At 42.3% G+C, this 18,962-nt stretch overlaps 1 protein-coding gene across 2 annotated transcripts in view; it reads right to left on the bottom strand.

The window, feature by feature from the left end:
* prex2 (phosphatidylinositol-3,4,5-trisphosphate-dependent Rac exchange factor 2) overlaps positions 1-18,962 on the bottom strand; it is a 99,312-nt gene that overhangs the window by 52,520 nt on the left and 27,830 nt on the right. For both annotated transcript variants that reach the window (XM_085173384.1, XM_085173383.1), the window contains exons 8-19: positions 18,494-18,597; positions 16,845-16,994; positions 16,298-16,439; positions 12,043-12,143; positions 10,964-11,067; positions 10,818-10,867; positions 5,787-5,862; positions 4,831-4,903; positions 3,399-3,541; positions 2,979-3,071; positions 2,050-2,198; positions 1,868-1,953 (exon numbers count right to left, since the gene is read on the bottom strand). In XM_085173384.1, coding sequence (XP_085029510.1) covers positions 1,868-1,953; positions 2,050-2,198; positions 2,979-3,071; positions 3,399-3,541; positions 4,831-4,903; positions 5,787-5,862; positions 10,818-10,867; positions 10,964-11,067; positions 12,043-12,143; positions 16,298-16,439; positions 16,845-16,994; positions 18,494-18,597 — 1,271 coding nt within the window. The remainder of the gene's footprint in view (positions 1-1,867; positions 1,954-2,049; positions 2,199-2,978; positions 3,072-3,398; positions 3,542-4,830; positions 4,904-5,786; positions 5,863-10,817; positions 10,868-10,963; positions 11,068-12,042; positions 12,144-16,297; positions 16,440-16,844; positions 16,995-18,493; positions 18,598-18,962) is intronic.

Here is an 18,962-nt window from a genome sequence, read left to right on the forward strand (position 1 = left end):
TCTTTGGTTCAGATGTGGATACTGTATTGTTCTTTCTTTGTAAATGTTTAAGTTGTTTGTTGCTGGTTTTTAGTTTGTTTTTTGTCTTTTTGGAAGCAGACACAGTCTCTATGGAGATGGGTTTTTGGGGGGGTAGCAGGAGGAGAGAAGCTGCAGAGAGGCGTGTAAGACTGCAACTCTGCTTCCTGGTCCCAACTCTGGATAGTCATGTTTTGAGGGGTTTAATAAATTTGTCCATATTTCTAGAAATGAGAGCTGCTCCATCCAAAGTGGGATGGATGCCGTCTCTCCTAACAAGACCAGGTTTCCTCCAGAAGGTTTGCCAATTATCTATGAAGCCCACATCATTTCTGGGACACCACTCAGACAGCCAGCAATTTAAGGAGAACATGCGGCTAAACATGTCACTCCCGGTCTGATTGGGGAGGGGACCAGAGAAAACTACAGAGTCCGACATTGTTTTGGCAAAGTTGCACACCGATTCAATATTGATTTTAGTGACCTCCGATTGGCGTAACCGGGTGCCATTACTGCCGACGTGAATTATGATTTTATTGAATTTACGTTTACCCTTAGCCAGCAGTTTTAAATTTCCTTCAATGTCGCCTGCTCTGGCCCCTGGAAGACAATTGACTATGGTTGCCGGTGTCTCTAGCTTCACATGTCTGAGAACAGAATCACCAATTACCAGAGTTTGACCCCCAGCGGGTGTGTCACCGAGTGGGGAAAAAACGGTTAGACACATGAACGGGTTGGTGGTGTACCTGGGGCTTCTGTTTAGGACTACGCTTCCTCCTCACCGTTACCCAGCCATCTTTCCCCAGCTGCTTGGGGTCTGCCGGGGAACAGCTAGCGGGGCCTACGCTATCTTCGGCTGCACCAGCTACAGGGGCCTGGCTAGCTAAGGGTGAGAGCAGGGTGCAAAGCCGAGTCTCCAGATCAGTAATCCTGGCCTCCAGAGCTGCAAATATGCTACATTTGTTACAGATATCATTACTGCTAAAGGAGGCCGAGGAGTAACTAAACATCTGACACAATGAGCAAGAAAGTGCAGAAGGGACAGGTGAAGTAGCCATGGTGCTAACGGGTCGGCTACGAGCTAAGCTAGCGAAACAGTACAGAGACAGTGAGTGAATACTTTGGCTATAAATTAGGTAGTGAGTACAGAGAAAGTGTGCTTCGGATGAAGCACGTGAAGATTATACTGTGAAAAAAGAATGTATTTAAAAGTTGTTAATTAAACTGCTAAGCAAATAAGCTACTCAGAAACACCACTGTGTTTGAGCAGGAACAGGAAGCGATACTATACCACAGAGCGAGCGAACACCAAGTGACAGCGCCACCGATTGAGCTTTGTCCCCGGGGATCACAGCATCCACTTAAACACACACCAGGTTCCCAAGCAAACACATCATCAAGTCAACACATGCAGGCGCACACATGCACGCTGACACGAAAGCACATACTCTGCAATTTGACTTAGATTGCTTAAGGTGGGGAAAAATAAAAGATTCAATTCCCTTGAGATGGAGACGAATTGTTTTTTGATTGGACCCTACCTCATGCCAGCCCTGATAGCAGTGCGACTAAATATGCTGCATTAGGTAAGAGGCCTGATGAATTTAGAGCAAAAAAATGCAGAGTGCTTTCCTATCAAACTGATCCTGTCCTAATCGAACTGCTAAGTAAAATGCGAGTAGGTGCATGGAAATCATTGCGATCATGTCACACTGCAGCCAAGTCACGCACACCCCCAAAGCTGGTGTAGCAGCTGCTCGCCAGCTGTGCCACAATAACAAAGAGGTGATGGAAAGACTTTTGCTGATGAGGCCAGAAAGCTCAAGTGGTGGAAACTGCAATCTCTTACCTCTCCCAACAGCATGGACCACAGATGGACCGAATCCACGGATCTGGAATCCCAAGCCATCGGCCGAGTCTGGAATCTTTATCGTCCTGGAAATGAAAGGAAAGAGTAAATTACCGAGCTGAGATATGCACACAATAAGATGAAATTGACATTGCATGTGCGTGCAAAGATTTGACACTTACTCTCTAGGCTTGGTGCTGACCAGCACTAGGAGGGGTCCTTTGCTGTTAAAACATTGCTTGAGGAGAGCTTCAACTTCAGAGAAAGGCCTGAGGAACACCAGGTCTCCATTTATAGCAAACAACTTCTTCCCCACTTCCAGGCCAGCCATCTTGAAAGAGAATATGAAGAACAAGAGAAATAAATATAAATTATAGAAAAGGATTAAGTCACACATTCGGTCTTAATGTGACGCAGAATCACAGTGGACTGTTTAAATCACAATGAAAAGCACGCACACTCCCAGCATTAGGAGACAACACTGGGTAACTTTTATCTGTCAGCACACAGCTGGATCCTGTTGAGGATTTAATTTTTTTAAGACATCACACAAAACGCTATTCTCAATGCAAGCCAGACGTTCAAGGCTCTTTCAGTGCTACTTTAGGAATGGAGGGAATTATAGATCATGTGCTCAAACTGATCACATTTGCCTTCGAACCCTCTTCTCTCATTTTCAAATAGCAGATCAATGCTAAAAAAAATCTGCCCCATATTTGTATGAAAGTACTAAAGGTAGCATTAGTGCCACATCCCAATAAAGCAGGTTTAGAGGAAGGGCATAGAGTCACGAGGTTATATTTTTCGTGACTAATGACTGAATCACATTTTAATAACAAAAGACTTCTACTGGCTGGCACATCTGCAACACAGCTCTGCCTTTACTTTCATCTTTGAAAATAAAATCAAAGCAATCAGCAGTGCTGCTTCTTATTCTCTATAACCTATGATCTGCTAAACGAGGAGCAACTTGAGGAGAGCTTTATGCCTGGCATGCATTTTTTTTTTTTTGCATAAACATTACTAACACGTTGCAAAAAGGCTTCAAAGAAGTACAGAAGAAACTTCACGGTTGTGCTTTTGTGCATCTCTGTGTGTGAGACCGTGTCACCTCAGCTGGGGAGCCCTTCTCAACAAATTTGATTATGGGGACTCTGTTCCTCTCTTCCAGGGTAAAGCCATAGCCTCCATCACTGGGCCTTATCTGGAAAACAACATGTCTCGCATCAGCAAAATCCCAAGCGAGCAGACCGAGCACAAACACAGACACAGCAGAAGAAGATACTATTAAAGACTGATAGCACACACATTTCTGTCTGCTCACTCGCTGCAAAAAAACAAACAAGGTTTGCTTACCAAGGTATAAAATGGACTTTTGCAGCGTTATTACTTTTACTTCTCACAGCTGTGTGCTGCATAATGATTTACAGCGTTTCCACTTTGCTCCAAGTTGTGAATAAATCCCAGCGAGCCACAGCATATCAGTCGGAGTGAGCGATAATCGATCAATAATCCACCAAGGAGCACTCACCAGGAGAGACTTGGAGATGACATTTTCAAGTATTTTCAGGTCATGCTTCATAGGTTTGTATTTTGTGTTGGAACCCTCCATCTCCTCATCAGCGAAGAAGCGGAACAGTAGGGGCTCGTCCTTGAATTCACTCTTCTCCAGCACTGAGGGAGGTGACAACAAAGTCACATATGAAAAGTGTGACTGGAAAGTTCAACAGTCCACAGATTTAGCTACAAATGCCAAGTACAGTTTAAAAGTTACACTTTGATAGCTAAATGTGAAAACTGAGAATTTTAGAATTGATTTTAAAGCTTGTTATCTGACTCCTACCTATATCTGCAAGTAATAGGAGATCCTAATTTTAATTGTTTTTTAATGTATGCGAGTGTCGGAAAAAATTGTTACTTGAAAGGTGGATTTAAAATGTTGGACTTAGACAACTTCTGAGGGAGTAACCTCACTGTGTGGTGCTGTGCAGAAGCAGAACATGTTAAATTCAGCAAAAAACTCTTTTTGCATTATGCTAAGAAGTTTAAACCCATTTAAGTGTGACCGCAGTAGTATTTGCACGCCTAATGCACAAATAGACACTTTGGGAAACAATGAGACCCCACTTTTATGGCAAAAGGAAAAAAAATCTTTTGAACAAACCAGGTCTCAGGAGCAACATAACATATCCACTATGACTTTCAATTTTAAATCAAAAAATAGCCCTGAGGGGAAAGAACAGAGCTTCCTTCTAACATTTCTTCACTTCATTCCTCTCAAGATCAGATTTAGCTACATCGTGAGGGCAAATAACTTACAGGCACGAAATGAAATTATGAAATTACCCTGTAGGCACTGGAAGTGACAGGAAGTTTGATGGCTGGGGTTGTTATGTTCTGGAGATGTGCTGGTAATTTGTAGTGTGAGGCTTGAACTGCGGGTAGTTTGAAGCAGTTGCATCATGGGGCTACGAGGTGACAGGCTGTGATTCATACTGTAGTGTGCATGATGTGGACTTTGGCACAGGGGAGGTGCGCAGTTAAAAACAAATCCGACCCTCATAAGCAAACTGTAACCATGGCCACTGTCTGTTTTGCACTTACAGATAAACAGTTTTCATGTATTTACCCATAGCACTTAGTTACTTAAGACATATACAGTGCATACAGTATATGGGAACATGCATACATGGAATTAATGATGGTATGCAAGCATCACACACGCACTTATATTCACTGGTTTGGAAAATAGTTCTATTCCTGTAGCATGTCAGAGGGATATTAAGTAGAAATGGAAAAAGAACAAGTGTGGTTATGTTCTAAAACAGGACGCTAAATGCCAGGCGCCCTCTGCGTGGTTTCACCAAAGCATTCATCTCTCATTTACTCAGTGATGGAGAGGATTCCAAAGTTCTGCAGGATTTTTTTCCTTTTATTTTAATCAGGAGTGGAAAGTGCCGTACCGTGATGCATGAAGCCATTGTTGCAGAGCTCCACCCCCAAGATCACTGCTTCCTCCCTCATTCTGCAGTCCCCCTGCACCAGAAGAGTGGACACGCGGGAGAAATAAGACAGATGTAAGCGTGAAGAGTGGGTATAGTGAATAAGTCAGAAGATAAAAAAAAAAGCAAAGGAGGATGAGAGAAAACAGAACAAAAGACATTGTGTGTTTAGAGTGCAGTCAAAATGTCACATTCACACCCCTCCTTTGTTCTTGCATCCAAAAGCCCTCAAGGCCAGCAGAGCCACTGCACACTCGATCTTAAACAGAGCCAAAATCATGTCTAGACAGTACAGTGTGACAGCTATTGAAGTCCCACTGAAGAAGTGAGAGCCACTCCACTGCACCGACTCAAACACATGCATTTGGAATACCGCAATCACACACATGCACGTTTACGCAGACACAAGCATGTAATGTCTGCCAGCGATTCTGTGGTTGCTGGTCGCCATATACGTTTCATCCCTTTGTTGTCGTCCCGAACAGGACTATCAATCTGTCAACCTCAGAACTTCCTGTCATAGTCAATAAAGCTTTGCTATCCAATCAATTCTGCTTTTCGTTTCCTCTCGGCTGCTTTGAGAGCTTCAAGTCTGATGATTTCTTTTTTTCTGCTGCACATCTGAAGTGACTGACGTGTAACAACAGCAGACACTCCCAGAATTATTTTTTTTAAACTTCTATGCTTGAAAGGGGAAGAGGTGGGACATCTGTTTTCAACATGGCCAGAAACTAATGGAAAGGTGTCTCCTTAAAAACACACAAGAAACTATATGAAAGTATCTGAATTTAAAGGGGAAAAAATGGTGTTCAGAATAATGATCTAACTTCATCAAATTCTTTGCACAAGCAAAATAGAAAAATTCAACAACTTATATTCTTATTAAATAACATTTGTGAAGCAGCGAAAGAGCTTACCTGTGCTATAAGCCAATCTATGAGCTTGTTAGCCATGACCACTGATTTGTAGGTCCGTAAATGATAGTCCTTGTCCCTGGATGGGCACAAAAGCAGAAGATATCAATAGAGGGATCTGGAAAATAAAATTCTTGGTATTTTTAATTTTACTATTTGCTTTAACTGTGAAAAAAAAAAAAAAACACGTAGGCAAAGAATATGTAGAGAAATAATTGCTTGGTCTATTTAAACACAATGCCCAAAAGGAGGGATAATAATTCCCAGTGTCAGCGAGACGTGGCCTCTTTTCAAGCACTGGCTGGTGTTTGGCCTTGGGGTGCTCCATGTCAGTATGGGGTTGCTTTTCTCAGTGTTACCCACACAGCCGCACTTTGCCAGACCCCGAGAATGCTGTTTGAAATGGAGCCGTGACTTTCCCATGAACACAGGGGCCTCCCCGGGGACACGCGGGGGCTGAGCTGCAGGGCCGGGAAAGTCCAGAACCACCGTGACTTACACCACTCCACCACTTCCAGCACATGCAAACACTTACACACGCGCACACAAAACTAAACATACACAGGCCTTTCTAGCACACACAATTCAGACAAGTCAAACAAGACTTGTGGGCCAAGTTAAAGTCTGATTTCAGACTCCTGGTACTCTTCAGAAAGTGAATTGTTAGAGGCCAAGCGCGGCCATGTTTCATCCATTCTGAAACTTTCTGTTACATAACTGTGCCTGACAGCCTGCGCTAGTCTCGGATGAGGACGGTACAGCTGGAAGCCATGTCGCACCATGCATAAACCACTCTGACAGAGGAACCAAGAGCCACCCTGCATTTCCCCCAAAATGGGATACTAGAGCCAGTGAGAGTTGGGCTTCAGCGGCTGGTGCAAAGTGAGGCTGTCAGAGTGAAAAATGGGGGTAAACAACGGCCCATTGGGCAGCCATATGTCGAGGATAAGGAAACAGCAGTTTGAGGAGTAACAGAGGGAAAGGTCAGAGAGGTGGTTTTTAACTTGCTGTCCAATGACAAAGTTTGTCTTGACATTTTGTGAGCAAACGATGGAACTGTCGTACTTTCTAAGTACTCCTTAGAATAAATTACACAGAGGATGCTGAAAGTTCAAGCTTTAATCCACTGCTCAGGAGTGAGAAATTAATCAAGCAGTTTTCCATACTGTTTGTTATTCTGAAAATCCTACCCATGCATCAGTAAATATTGAGCTTCTGGAGGACTCCTCAGCATAATGAGGAAAACTTGTCAACATTTCAAATGCTGAGGTAAAAATGACAGGGTTTTTTCCCCCATTGTATGTAAAGAATATTTATGAGTGGCCTTGGCTCTAGTGTCCCTGTGTACATGATGAAAAATTGTTCTTATTATCCATTTCAACATATAACTGTGTACAACAGCTTAAGTGGGCATTTGCTCCTTTGCAGCGAGATCCCCTGGAGTGGCTGGATTCACTGATTTCTTGTAATGAAAGCAGAGGCTTAAGGGGGGCAAAGAAGCTGCAGAGGGTTATGGGGTCTGCATAGTATATACCCCCATCTTTGCCTAATCGCTCTTACTCTGCCAGGAAATTCCACCTAATTAGGCAGGGGCTGGTTGCTCCAATTAAACTCTGGCTTTCCCAGGCCCTGTGATGCATTGTACTGGGAGAATGCGCTGCGCAGATATGTGAGCTAACGACGCACACAACTCAAGTTCACCAACAGGAGTTTTTACATCAAGAGTTTTGGCCTCAACACAAAAACACCAGTGGACTGAATGCTGACAATCCAAACATACACACACAAATTCACCCTTTGGGGTTTTTAGCAGTTAGAGTAAACAAAAAAAGTCTCTATGCTGGGACAGATGAAGGATCAGCGTGCCCCCGCTAGCCATGGCACAGTTTCATAGTTGTGAAATTCAAGCTTTTATTCAGGTTATTTGAAATCAGTATAAACAGCCAACTCTGATGTTGTGTTTCGCCATACGACACATTAGCAGGTGGCAATAGAATTAAAGTCAGATTATAAGAACTAAAAACCAAAGCAGGCCAGCAAATTCAGCTCAGTTCAATCCAATTTTATTTATACTGCCCCAATCACAACAATAGTCGCCACTCTAAGGTAGAGAGCCTACATTAGTAGACAAAATTCCAACAATCTTCTATGTGTATGTATTATGTGACAGCAGGAAGGAAAAAAACCCTTTTAACAGGAAGAAACTTCCAGCAGAAGTGGGCTCAGGGAGGGGCAGCCATGTGCTGCAACTAGTTAGGGGGTGAGCACAGGAGGGCAGGACAAAATCCAAACTACGGAAGAGAGGAAGCAAAGAAGGAAGTGGATGGAAAGAAGTCCTCATTATATCATGGGAAGTCCCTTGGCAGCCTAAGCCAATGGCAGCATAACTAAGTGATTGCTCAGGGTCACCTGACCCAGCCCTAAATACAAGCTTTATCAAAAAAATACACTTTTAAATCTAATATTAAAAACAGAGCGGGTGTCTGTCCTGAGTCCAAACGTGGAGCTGGTTCCAAAAAAGAAATCCTGAGAGTAGCTGAAGTCTTTGCCTCCCTCTCTGCTTTTGGAAAAACCAAGGAATCTGCAGTCTGAGAGCAGAATGCACTGTGAGGTCTCCAAGATATAACGAGGCCTGGTTTTTCAAGAACTTGTATACTCCAATAAACATTTAGGCACTCCAGGCAAAGCTTTAAAAACAAAAAACAAAAAACACTTGCCTAAGTGACAATTTCTACATAGCCTACGCTGGATGAGTCCACTTTGGGGAGTTTCCAGTATTTTCCCTTATTGTAAGATACTGAGAGAAGTCACATTAGTTTCATTACTCACTCTATCCAGCCAGCATGCTTATTTTACAAATTTAATTACTGTTTTGCATCATGCTGTATGTCATTTTAAATCAGGAATGGCTCTGCGTGCCTTTCAAAAACAAGATCAATATGATGTCAGTCACTCTAAATGAAATGTGTTAAGAGCTGTTTTTGAGACAAAAAAAAAAAAAAATGAGGCACTGTTGAGCTGTGACTGGGCCATGTGATGCTGCAAGGTACAGAGACGCATCCAAGGGAAACTGCCTGTAGTCTTGAATTTAGAATTAGGAGAAAGTACAAAACTCAATTCAATTTAATTTTATTTATTTAGCGAAAAATCACAACAAAAGTTGCCTGAAGGCACTTTGTAGTGTAAAGTGAAGACCTTACAATAATAGAAAGAAAACAGAAAAACCCAACACTCATATGACCCCCTATGAGCAAGCACTTTGGCAACAGCGGGAAGGAAAAACTCCCTTTTAACAGGAAGAAACCTCCGGCAGAACCAGGCTCAGGGAGGGGCGGCCATCTGCTGCGACCGGTTGGGGGTGAAAGCTGAAGGCTCTCCCTCCCATTCTTCTTTTAAAAAGGAACCACAAGTAACCCCGCAGTCCGAGAGCGAAGCACTCTAATGGGGTAATACGGTACTATGAGGTCATCAAGTTAAGATGGGGCCTGATTATTCAAGACCTTGTATGTGAGGAGCAGGATTTTAAATTTGATTCTGGATTAACATGGAGCCAATGAAGGGAAGCCAATATAGAAAAAAAATATGCTCTCTCTTTCTAGTCCCTGTCAGTACTCTTGCTGCAGCATTTTGGATCAACTTTTCAGGGAGTTTTTAGGACATCCTGGAATTAATAAGCCTAGAAGTAATACATGCATGAACTAGATTTCCAGCATCACTCTGAGACAGGATGTTTTTAATGTTGGAGATACTGGATGGAAATGTAAGACAGCAGTCCTACATATTTGTTTAATATGCACATTGAAGGATAAATCTTGGTCAAAAATGACTCCAAGATTCCTCACAGTGTTACTGGAGGCCAGAGTAATGTAGCCAGAGTGAGCATCTGGGTAGATACTGCATTTCTTGGATTTCTAGGAGCAAATACAATAACCTCAGTTTTATCTGAATTAGAAAGTTTGAGGTCATCCAGGTCTTCATGTGTTTATGGCATTCCTGCAGTTTAACTAATTGGTGTGTGTTATATGGCCTCATGGATAGAAAAAGTTGGCTATCATCTGCATAGCAGTGACAATGCATGCTATGCCTTCTAATTATACTGTCTAAGGGAATGTATAATGTAAATAGAACCGGTCCTAGCATGTAACCCTGGAGAACTCGCTAACTAACCTTTGTGTTTGAAAAGGACTCACCGAACTGGAGTCCATTAGAAAGATATGATTCAAACCACTGCACAGTACCTTCAATACCCACAACCTGCTCTAATCGCTGTAACAGTATCGAACGCCACACTGATGTCTACTGGGACAAGCACAGAAACCTGGTCATATATTTTTGACAAAACAATCTGCATGAATAACTTTAATTTTTGGCTTTATTTATTGAACAACAGGTTTTATACTGATGAAAATGTGGAATGAAATTAAGATCTCTACACAAAAGCAAGTAAAAACACCACAAATATGGGAATGTTTGTCAGACTTGTATTACTACAACTACCAGATATTTAGAATTACCTTTTAAGCTGCTTACCATGTTGATCAAGACAATGTGTTAGGTTATAAAACACACACACACAAACAAAAAGGGGAAACTGTAGGAGGACCTTATTTGTAATCAAATGATCACCCACTTAACTCACATGCTTCACCATGACAACAATTTCCAACAAACTTTCCTCTCGGAAGCATCAAAAGTGATGTGAGATTCATCACAATATCACCAATTTTTGTTTTAAGCATAAATGTAAACATCGAAGGGAAATTGAGGGAATAGATTCAGTTTCTTTCAGCACATCTGTGTTTTGAGAACAGCCAGATAAAACCTGTCATGCTCAATCACCCACAGGAGCCTGTGCCAACTCCTCACAAGTCCTCAAAAACAATGAGCTCATAGTTCACAACCTAATCCCTCTTCAGTCACTTTTTCGTATGTGGCAGGCAGGGGTTATTTTTAGGCACAAATGCCAGACGCTGAACTACACGTGCCCCCACCTGGCTTGACTGCAATGGAGTGGAAAAGAAAATGACCGCCCACCTGATGACGGGAGTGAAGAGGCTATGAAGACGGCAGAACAGCCGAACACCCTGTGAGAAACGGGAGAGAGAGTTTGGGTTATTTCAGCGATATGCGCTTAAAGTACAATTTTAAATCGACTTGCGTTTCCACCGCAGCACTGTTACCTTGGATATAACATCGTGCATGTCACTTCTCGGGTGGTAGGTGCCATCGTCGTAGCGGAAACGGTAGAGCACGGGCTCTGGTTTGAACTGGTGTTTGTCTGTGACTAAAGAAATGCCACACATTCAGGCCCCAGAGTGAAGGGGAGCATTATTCAGTTTGCTTTAAATGTGAAAATTAAAAAACAAAAAAAACACATTCAAACCAAGCAGGGCTGCACAGAGAAACAAGCTCTCCAGACAAGAAAAGGACTCCAACCCCACACAGAGCAGTCACAGATAGCACAGCTGCTCAGAGCTTCCTGCTTTTCTCGCTTCAGGGGACTGCATGTAGACCCTCCAGCAGTCATAAAAGCTGTCTCCGTACTCTTGGCTGCAGCTGAGCAGGTTCCATTAAAGTTTTTTTTTTTTTTTAAATAAAAAGATATTCTATCGTTTTTCGCATGGGGACTGCTAACTGCACCGTGAGAGAGAGCTCGGAGGGGCTCTGAGTTATTCCTCTCTGTCAGGAACAGCTCTAAAGCCCCATCTCATTTCTCACTGAGGAAGCAATAAAGTGCCCCTGAGTGATTTAAGATGCAACTTGACTTGGGGCCCTACACTTTTGAGGAAAAAAAAGAAAGAAAAAAGAAAGAAAAACCATGCAGGGCTGCATGCGCCATTTAGTGTGAATGCAGAGTGTTAGCCAGCTTAAAGTCTCATGCACTAGACACACTTGTTACCCAAAGCCACAGAACAGCAGCTGAGAAAATATAACACAAACATTAAGGCAAGAAAAGATTAATATTTATAATCCCTTACCTAAACATTGTGTCAAAGCTGTGTTTAAATGGGACACCTGCTAAGAAATAAATAAGAGAGCCACATCTACTTTGTAGACTCCAGCCAGAGAGGGAAAGCACAGCATTCTTCAGACATGTCTAGAGGTTAGGTTAGGGAATGGCAGGCATTTGCATGCTCTACACTGTGCAGCACAAAGTAAATTAGACTGTGGCAGATTTGATTTAATATGTGGGACAGGAAAGGATGATAAAGCAGGTCTGAGTGGGAGAGAGGACGGGAGATAAAAATGAAAAACTAACCGTGGTGGATGATACCATTCTCCAGCAGAGCTTGACCCAGGTGAACCCCTTCTTCTGGGTTGTCCGTTTCACCGATTTCCATCAGCCAGGACACAAACTCACTGGTCGGGTGGGGGAATAAATTTCAAAAAACAGAAGCACAAAATAAAGAACTGGCACGGCAACATACGTGGCTCAGTCGCAACAACACAACAAATGCACAGAAAACCCATGGGAAATTTCCTCGCTTCATAAAAGGGCAATGTTTGTGATTATTGGAGAGAGAAGAGAAGAAACAGCCTTCATAACTTTCTACAAACTGCATTTACTCTAAATCAACGTGACTATGGCAACAAACACCCGGGCTGGCAAAGGGGGAATGATTTATTTACAGTCAAGGCCCAGGTTTGTTTGTTAAAACAACCAGCGGGCCTTAGTGCTCGCTTTTTGTCCAGTTTGACTTTATTTAATTTAGACACATAATTTAATAACATCAATAACAGAGGATTTGACTCAAGCTTGGGAATTTCTTGATAGAAAAACACGTTTTTTTAGGGGGTGGGTTTTTCCCCCCTCTGCACCATTTACAATTAGATAGAGAAAAACAAACCAACCACTAAAAGGACCAAACACAGCATCCGATGTTCTGGCCCAAATGAACTTAATGGGATAATTCTTTATAATTTAGTGACTCAATGAAAGAGACAGAGAGAGTAAAGACAGAGAGGACTGAGCATGAACAGGCAATGCAGCGGCAGTCTATCTGATTACATCCTTGATGTCCCGTCTGTCCGCAAAAACCAAACAAACACATCCAGCAGCGCGACTGGAATTCTGTGGAACACGCTTCCAGGCCACGATGGGGGCAACTGGTGTCAAAGTTGAGCCAAAAGCAGCATTTTTTAAACGATTTTAGAGAAACAACTCACTGAACACGCTACCGCCAGCTTGTCACACTCTTGAACCACTGATTGCTGATGTCTTTTCACTCCAAAATAAACCTCGGGGGAAACCACAAACCTATAACAACCTCTGTATGGAGAAATGATCTGAAAAGGTCAATGATGGGGTTGAATATGGCTTTTATGCCTTCTTGAAATAACCCCCAAAAGGATTTGTGCATCAAACTGGGGCTCTTTCGCTCGTTAGATGAACACTGCTACACTATGGAGCCGCTAGTTACGAGTAAAAATGGAAGAAAACTGGAAACATCCTGCGCAGCCTTGCCCAAGTGTAGAGCACACTGCCCACTAATCACAAGGTTTGCTGCAACTCCGTGCGCCAAAGGGCTCTTGGACAAGATACTAAACCAAGTTGCACATGATGCCAGGTAAACACCTCACATCTGTGTGTGTGTGTGTGTGTGTCTGTGTGTGTTAAACTGGGTGAATTACATTTTTTGTAACATTTCCTAGCCAAACTTGAATTTTTGTGGTTACTTATATGTTGTCATGGATTTTTTTTAAATCTCCCACTGAGTCAAATATTTTACAAGGTTAAAACAGATTCGAAGCTAAAAGGTCAACTTTTTAGGAAATTAAGATAATCTTTTTATTTCCAGCAGAAGTTACATAAAAAAAATATTATTGGGGGAGGGAGAGACGCACTATGTAGAACTTCTGGAGGTCTTTATGCTTGTTTAATATGAGTTTTACTTGTCTTGGCAGTCAGAAGAAGCGGTTGCCTCTAACTGAAGCTTCATATACATATGCTTAGGTATAGACTAAACAAACAAGACAGAAAGTGTTAATTAGTGCGCTTTAAAGGTGCTTCATTTAAATACATTTTAGTGCCTTTGGGTAGAGACGGCCAAGCTGTTTCCCCCCCATGTGGTCTTTATGGTGAGCTGAACAAACTACCCGCTGGCATAACTTCATATTTACAGAACAGGAAGAGCATTGCAAGAGATAAAAAGGCTTCTTACAGAACTCTCAGCAAGAAAGCAATTACGCACATTTCTCCATTTTCCAATATCATTTCCCATGTCCATGATCATGGTGCATAAGGGGTTGCTCCCGATGCGTTCATCCAAGTGTAAGCATTTATGACTGTATGACTATGTGGGTGAAGGAGGCTTGTAGTATAAAGCGGTTTGAGTGCTCAAGCAGAGTAGCAAAGCTCTATACAAGAACCCGTCCGTTTACCATAACTGTCATAGATACTCACCAGCATCTGTCATGACAATATACTGCTGGAGTCCATCATATGTAGAAAATGTGCGCATGGTTTTTCTGTTTGTTTCAGGTTTAAATTTGGATGATAATGTCAGACTAGGTGGCTCTCACACACATTTTCTTTGATGAATTACCCTCTCACAGAAAACTAACCTCAAATAAGATCATAACATTTTTCTGAGACACAGAAATAGCCCTCTGTTTTAAAAAGAAAAAGTCAGAAAGAAAAAGGGGGAGGCGTGGAAAGGGGATAATGGCAAAGCATTTCACAATGGAGGGAGTGGGCTGACTTGAAGCCATAGGCAATGTGGTTTTCATCAGTGACATACAATGCTGGTTTCCATAAGCCAATTACGCCTACATGTAATCATCTCCGAAATCAGCGCAGACAGGGGAAGTACCGAGGGGCCAGAGAGGTCCTTTTACCCACAAGTGGTCATCCAGGTGTAAGGGGATAGGTTTTCAAAGAAAGCTTCCCTGAGCTTCTTTCTCACCATATGATCGCTTAAGACTGAACAAGATGACCGCATCGGACTAGTGTTTGATCCTGCTAATCTTTTCAGCTGACAGATCCATTCCTTCTCCGGACCGCAAGGGATCTGATGTTGTCTGTGTGGACCAAAGGAGAAAGTAACCCTTCATTTCAAACCACCATGCCATGTAACTTGGCCACAACTATGTCCAATTGGACTTTTTGGTTGTTTTTTTTCTCCCCTCCTCTCTCTTTATGCTTTCAAAAATAACAGGGATTTTGACATGACTGTATAAGCTCAGGAGATTTTCAACGTGACTGTAACAACTCAAGAAAAACAAACTGAAAGTACAATTTTATAACAAATGGAAAACATGGCTCATTCTGAATTGTAATGGAGTGTTTACAAGGCAAAGTTGTTAGAGAGGATCAGAACTTGAACAGAACCCAGGCCGTCTTTTGGAAGCATTCAATGATTTAGCTGAGCCTTTAAAATTACAGGCGTCCCTCTGTAAACATATTTTTGGCTGCCACATGTCATCATCAGAAGCTTGTTGTTTTTATTATCTTTATCCACGTTCACCACCTTCTCAGTCACACTTTGTCCTCAAGGAACATGTCGAATGGACCAAGCGAAAGAGTTTTGCAGTTCCCAGATTCCCGATAAAAGTGTCTGTGCCCACATATTTGATCTCATTTGAAGTAGAACTACAAAAAAAAAAAAAAGTTTGTCCTTGTCAAATATTCAAGTCTTTTATCTCACTAAAGCACACAAGTGCACAGAAACCTACAACACTGACGTGAAACCAATTCGTCTACATTTCACATTATGAAAGCAAAATACCCAAATGGTGGCATCAACTTCTGCTTACCTAAAATAACCCAAGGACGAGATTTTCAGCAAAGCACCACTCACGGTAAATATTTTTCACCTGTCAGCGAGTGCAGGAGAGATAGTCATATTCAGACTCAAAAGTAAATATGGAAAGCGCGCCCAAATTAACTGAAAATTCAAGGACAACGATGAACGTGACACACTCTGATGGTAACACACGCACACACAGACAGAGCTGCCCTCTGGCATAATGAACCTTCTATAACAATTACCTCATGGATTTCTCTGCAGACAGCTTACTATAATCTAACATGGGCGAGGAAGCAAAAGGGGCAGTCAGCTGAGCAGCGCAGGGATATCTAGCCTGTGATTTATGACTGGCATTCAGTGGCCGATCCATCCCCAGACACCACACCAATAATCCTTAAATAAGATTCATGGGCTAAATCTCGCTGGATTTCATTTTCCCGTGACTGAGATGGCGGATCCACAACACAGTCTCCTGAGCAGAAAGTGCCATTGCTTTCTTCTTTCCAGCAGCTGTCTTTACAAATCCTGGCCAATTGATCTTTATTATTACGTTACATTACTAATACCACTTCTTTTAACATCAAGTACAAGGTCCTATAAATCTTTAGAGACGCACACAGAATACAGATTTAATCTTTGAAAGGCTCCTGGCACAGTCATGCAGTCTGACCTACTCACAGGTAAAATGCTTACATGACACAGAGAAAACCCATAGGGCTGAACACTCGATGGAATAAACATCAAGACCAGCAGAAGGATCCTTACCTTCCCAGGAAACACTTGGGGAAGGTGGTGAGCTTGCGTTTCCGGTCCTTTATGAGGTTACCCTTGGTCATGAGGTGATAGAGCTTCTCTCCCTTCTCTGACACCATCACCCACGTATCCTGCTCCATGCCGAGCCTCAGACCTACACAGGAGAGGGTGCAAAGAGCCCGTCAGGATCACCGCATTAATAATCTTTGCACCTAGCTCCTACACTAAAAGCATCAATCACTAGATGGAGAAGGTTAATGTCTCCTAATTTGACAAGATAATCAGCAGTTGCTATAGCCTTCATTATGTGATCTGCTTGAGGGAAATAACACAGTTACTCAAGAAACCCCTTCAGTCCTAGATGCAGATCCCACATGCTGTTCGCAGCTGGGATCTATTTGCGTTTTTAATCATTCAAGTTATATTGCTTTGTATCGATTTTCCCAAAACGCAGCCTATATTTTCAGTTATTTAAATCAAGACAGATGCTAAGGAGAAAACATTGACCGGCTTTCCCTGAGTGTAATAAAAGCCCTGACACTGACAAACAGTTGCTTACTTTTCCTGCGTTCCCTCTCTTTCATGATGGCCTCCAGCCACTCCTGCTTCTCCTCCGGGGTCTTGGCCATGCAGACGAACCACTTGTTCTTGGCCGTGTTGTGGATCTTCCAGCCGTTGTTCACTATGTTCCCGCTGCTGTGGTAGTCAGCTGAGGAGGAGAAAACACAGGCAGAAACAATCTCAGCTCCTTCTAGACAGCTCTTTGCAAGGGGAGGACTTATTTAATCCCAGAACTTTTTCATATTTGAAAGGGGAAGGCCATGAGTCTGTGGGTACACTGATCGTGACACTGTAAACAGTTATTGAGAAGTCGGGTTCACAGTAAATAAGGGTTACCGCATGAAAAACAGCAATAACATGGGGCACAAAGTGAGTCGTTGCAGAGAAAAGCAAAGCCGAATGACATAGTGACATCAGCGCTAATATAAAGGAGTGAAGGAAAAAAAAAATCTATAAATTAAAAAAAAAAAAAAAAAAAACATGCCTCTTGATGAGTTATTGCTTTCCTATATAGCAGCGTGTGGTCTATTTTTAATAAAAATAAATAAATAAAAAAACAAAAAAACAAAAAGAATATCATACTCTGTCTTACTGCAAATGCTGGACTCGGACTCATTTTTCCCTGCTCTACTATCAGACTTTCTATCGAGTGGTTCATTGATTATCACTCTTCTCCTTTAATGAGATAAACGAGAGGGAACAAATGCAGAAGGAGGACTATCCATCAGCATTATTTACTACCGAGTCCTCAGAATACTCCTTCAGAGCTGGTGCGTACTTGTGATTAACTATGCCTGTAGTATATACATGTTAAGAAGCCTCCAGATAAATGAAGTGAACTCTTGACCCTTGCCCATCATCATTTTCATCTTTTAGGAACCCCTTCCAGTCTCTTCCCAACATTCCTTTGATTTTTCTTTCTAAGCTTATCACAAAAAGCGACCCATTACAATCATCAATTACAATCACGTCTAAAAACACCGACGGTGTGGTGGTGTCCTTTATATGGAATGCCCCGAGGGCGTGTTTCAACCTCAGGCAGCAAGTGTGCGCCTGGGAAAAAGTCGTGGCACTTTGTTAACATAGGAATCCAAGCTAAAATAATCCAGTCACCCTGGCTTTAAGATTGAGATCTCCCGCCTGTGGTGAAGAACACCCACAAGTTACTGCTCTGCCGCCTGCCTCGCCTGTTTATCCAGACCCAAGCCCATCCATCCCTCACCAAAAACACCCAATATTACTGCCCATCTAGGACCGTTGGAAAGGAAATGATGGCTTCTACAAATATAAATGCTAATCAGTGGCTATGTGAGGCCAAAAGACACAAGCGCTCAAGTTCACCGAGGACCAGCAGCAGCACAGCCCCAAGGATATGTAACTATAGACGTCTAAAAAATGTTTATAGGTAAGTCTCATTTTTCCATTGCCGATCCAAGTGTAAAAATCACACAGTTGTGCACCAGCTCACGCCAAGGACTATGTTGTCTACTTCTCCGTGTGGCTTATTATGGCATGTATTTAAATTCCTGTTGCCAGAACTGCTGTAAGTGGTCCTGGCAAGTTAGCACAGGCAATGACAAAAAATAATAAACTCAAACAGCAGCTGTCCAAAATAACCAGGGTATCTTCTTTTAGAGCACTGCTCACCTGTGCCATCATCCACATTTTCCACCTCCATCACCTCAGTGCTGATTCTTCCCCTGAACAGGTAGCGAGGGCCCTCAGTGGACGTCTTACTGTTTTTTAAACGCCTTTGACGGAGAGAAACAAGATGATGATTAATCCTTTAACATTTAAATCATATTTAATAGCCAGTCACACTTACCAGCCTATTTTGACATCAAAGGTAATCAGTAGCAAAATACTTTAATTTAATTTAATACTTGATACTGTATACTCAGCTTATTCATCCGGTTTTCTGCTGCCAAACACAGATTAATTAGAGGAGTTTCATGATTCAGCTTTGCCTGATCAGAATAAATGTCGTATTATTTGCATCCGAAGATTATCTGAAAGATCAATCTAAAAGGAAAATACTACCCAAACGTGGTGGTTCATATCCCTACCTTGATTAATCACCCAAAATTTCGTCTAAATCCTTTTCTAATATGCGTCT

Source organism: Neolamprologus multifasciatus, chromosome 9 (genome assembly GCF_963576455.1).
Source record: "Neolamprologus multifasciatus chromosome 9, fNeoMul1.2, whole genome shotgun sequence".
Taxonomy (NCBI): domain Eukaryota; kingdom Metazoa; phylum Chordata; class Actinopteri; order Cichliformes; family Cichlidae; genus Neolamprologus; species Neolamprologus multifasciatus.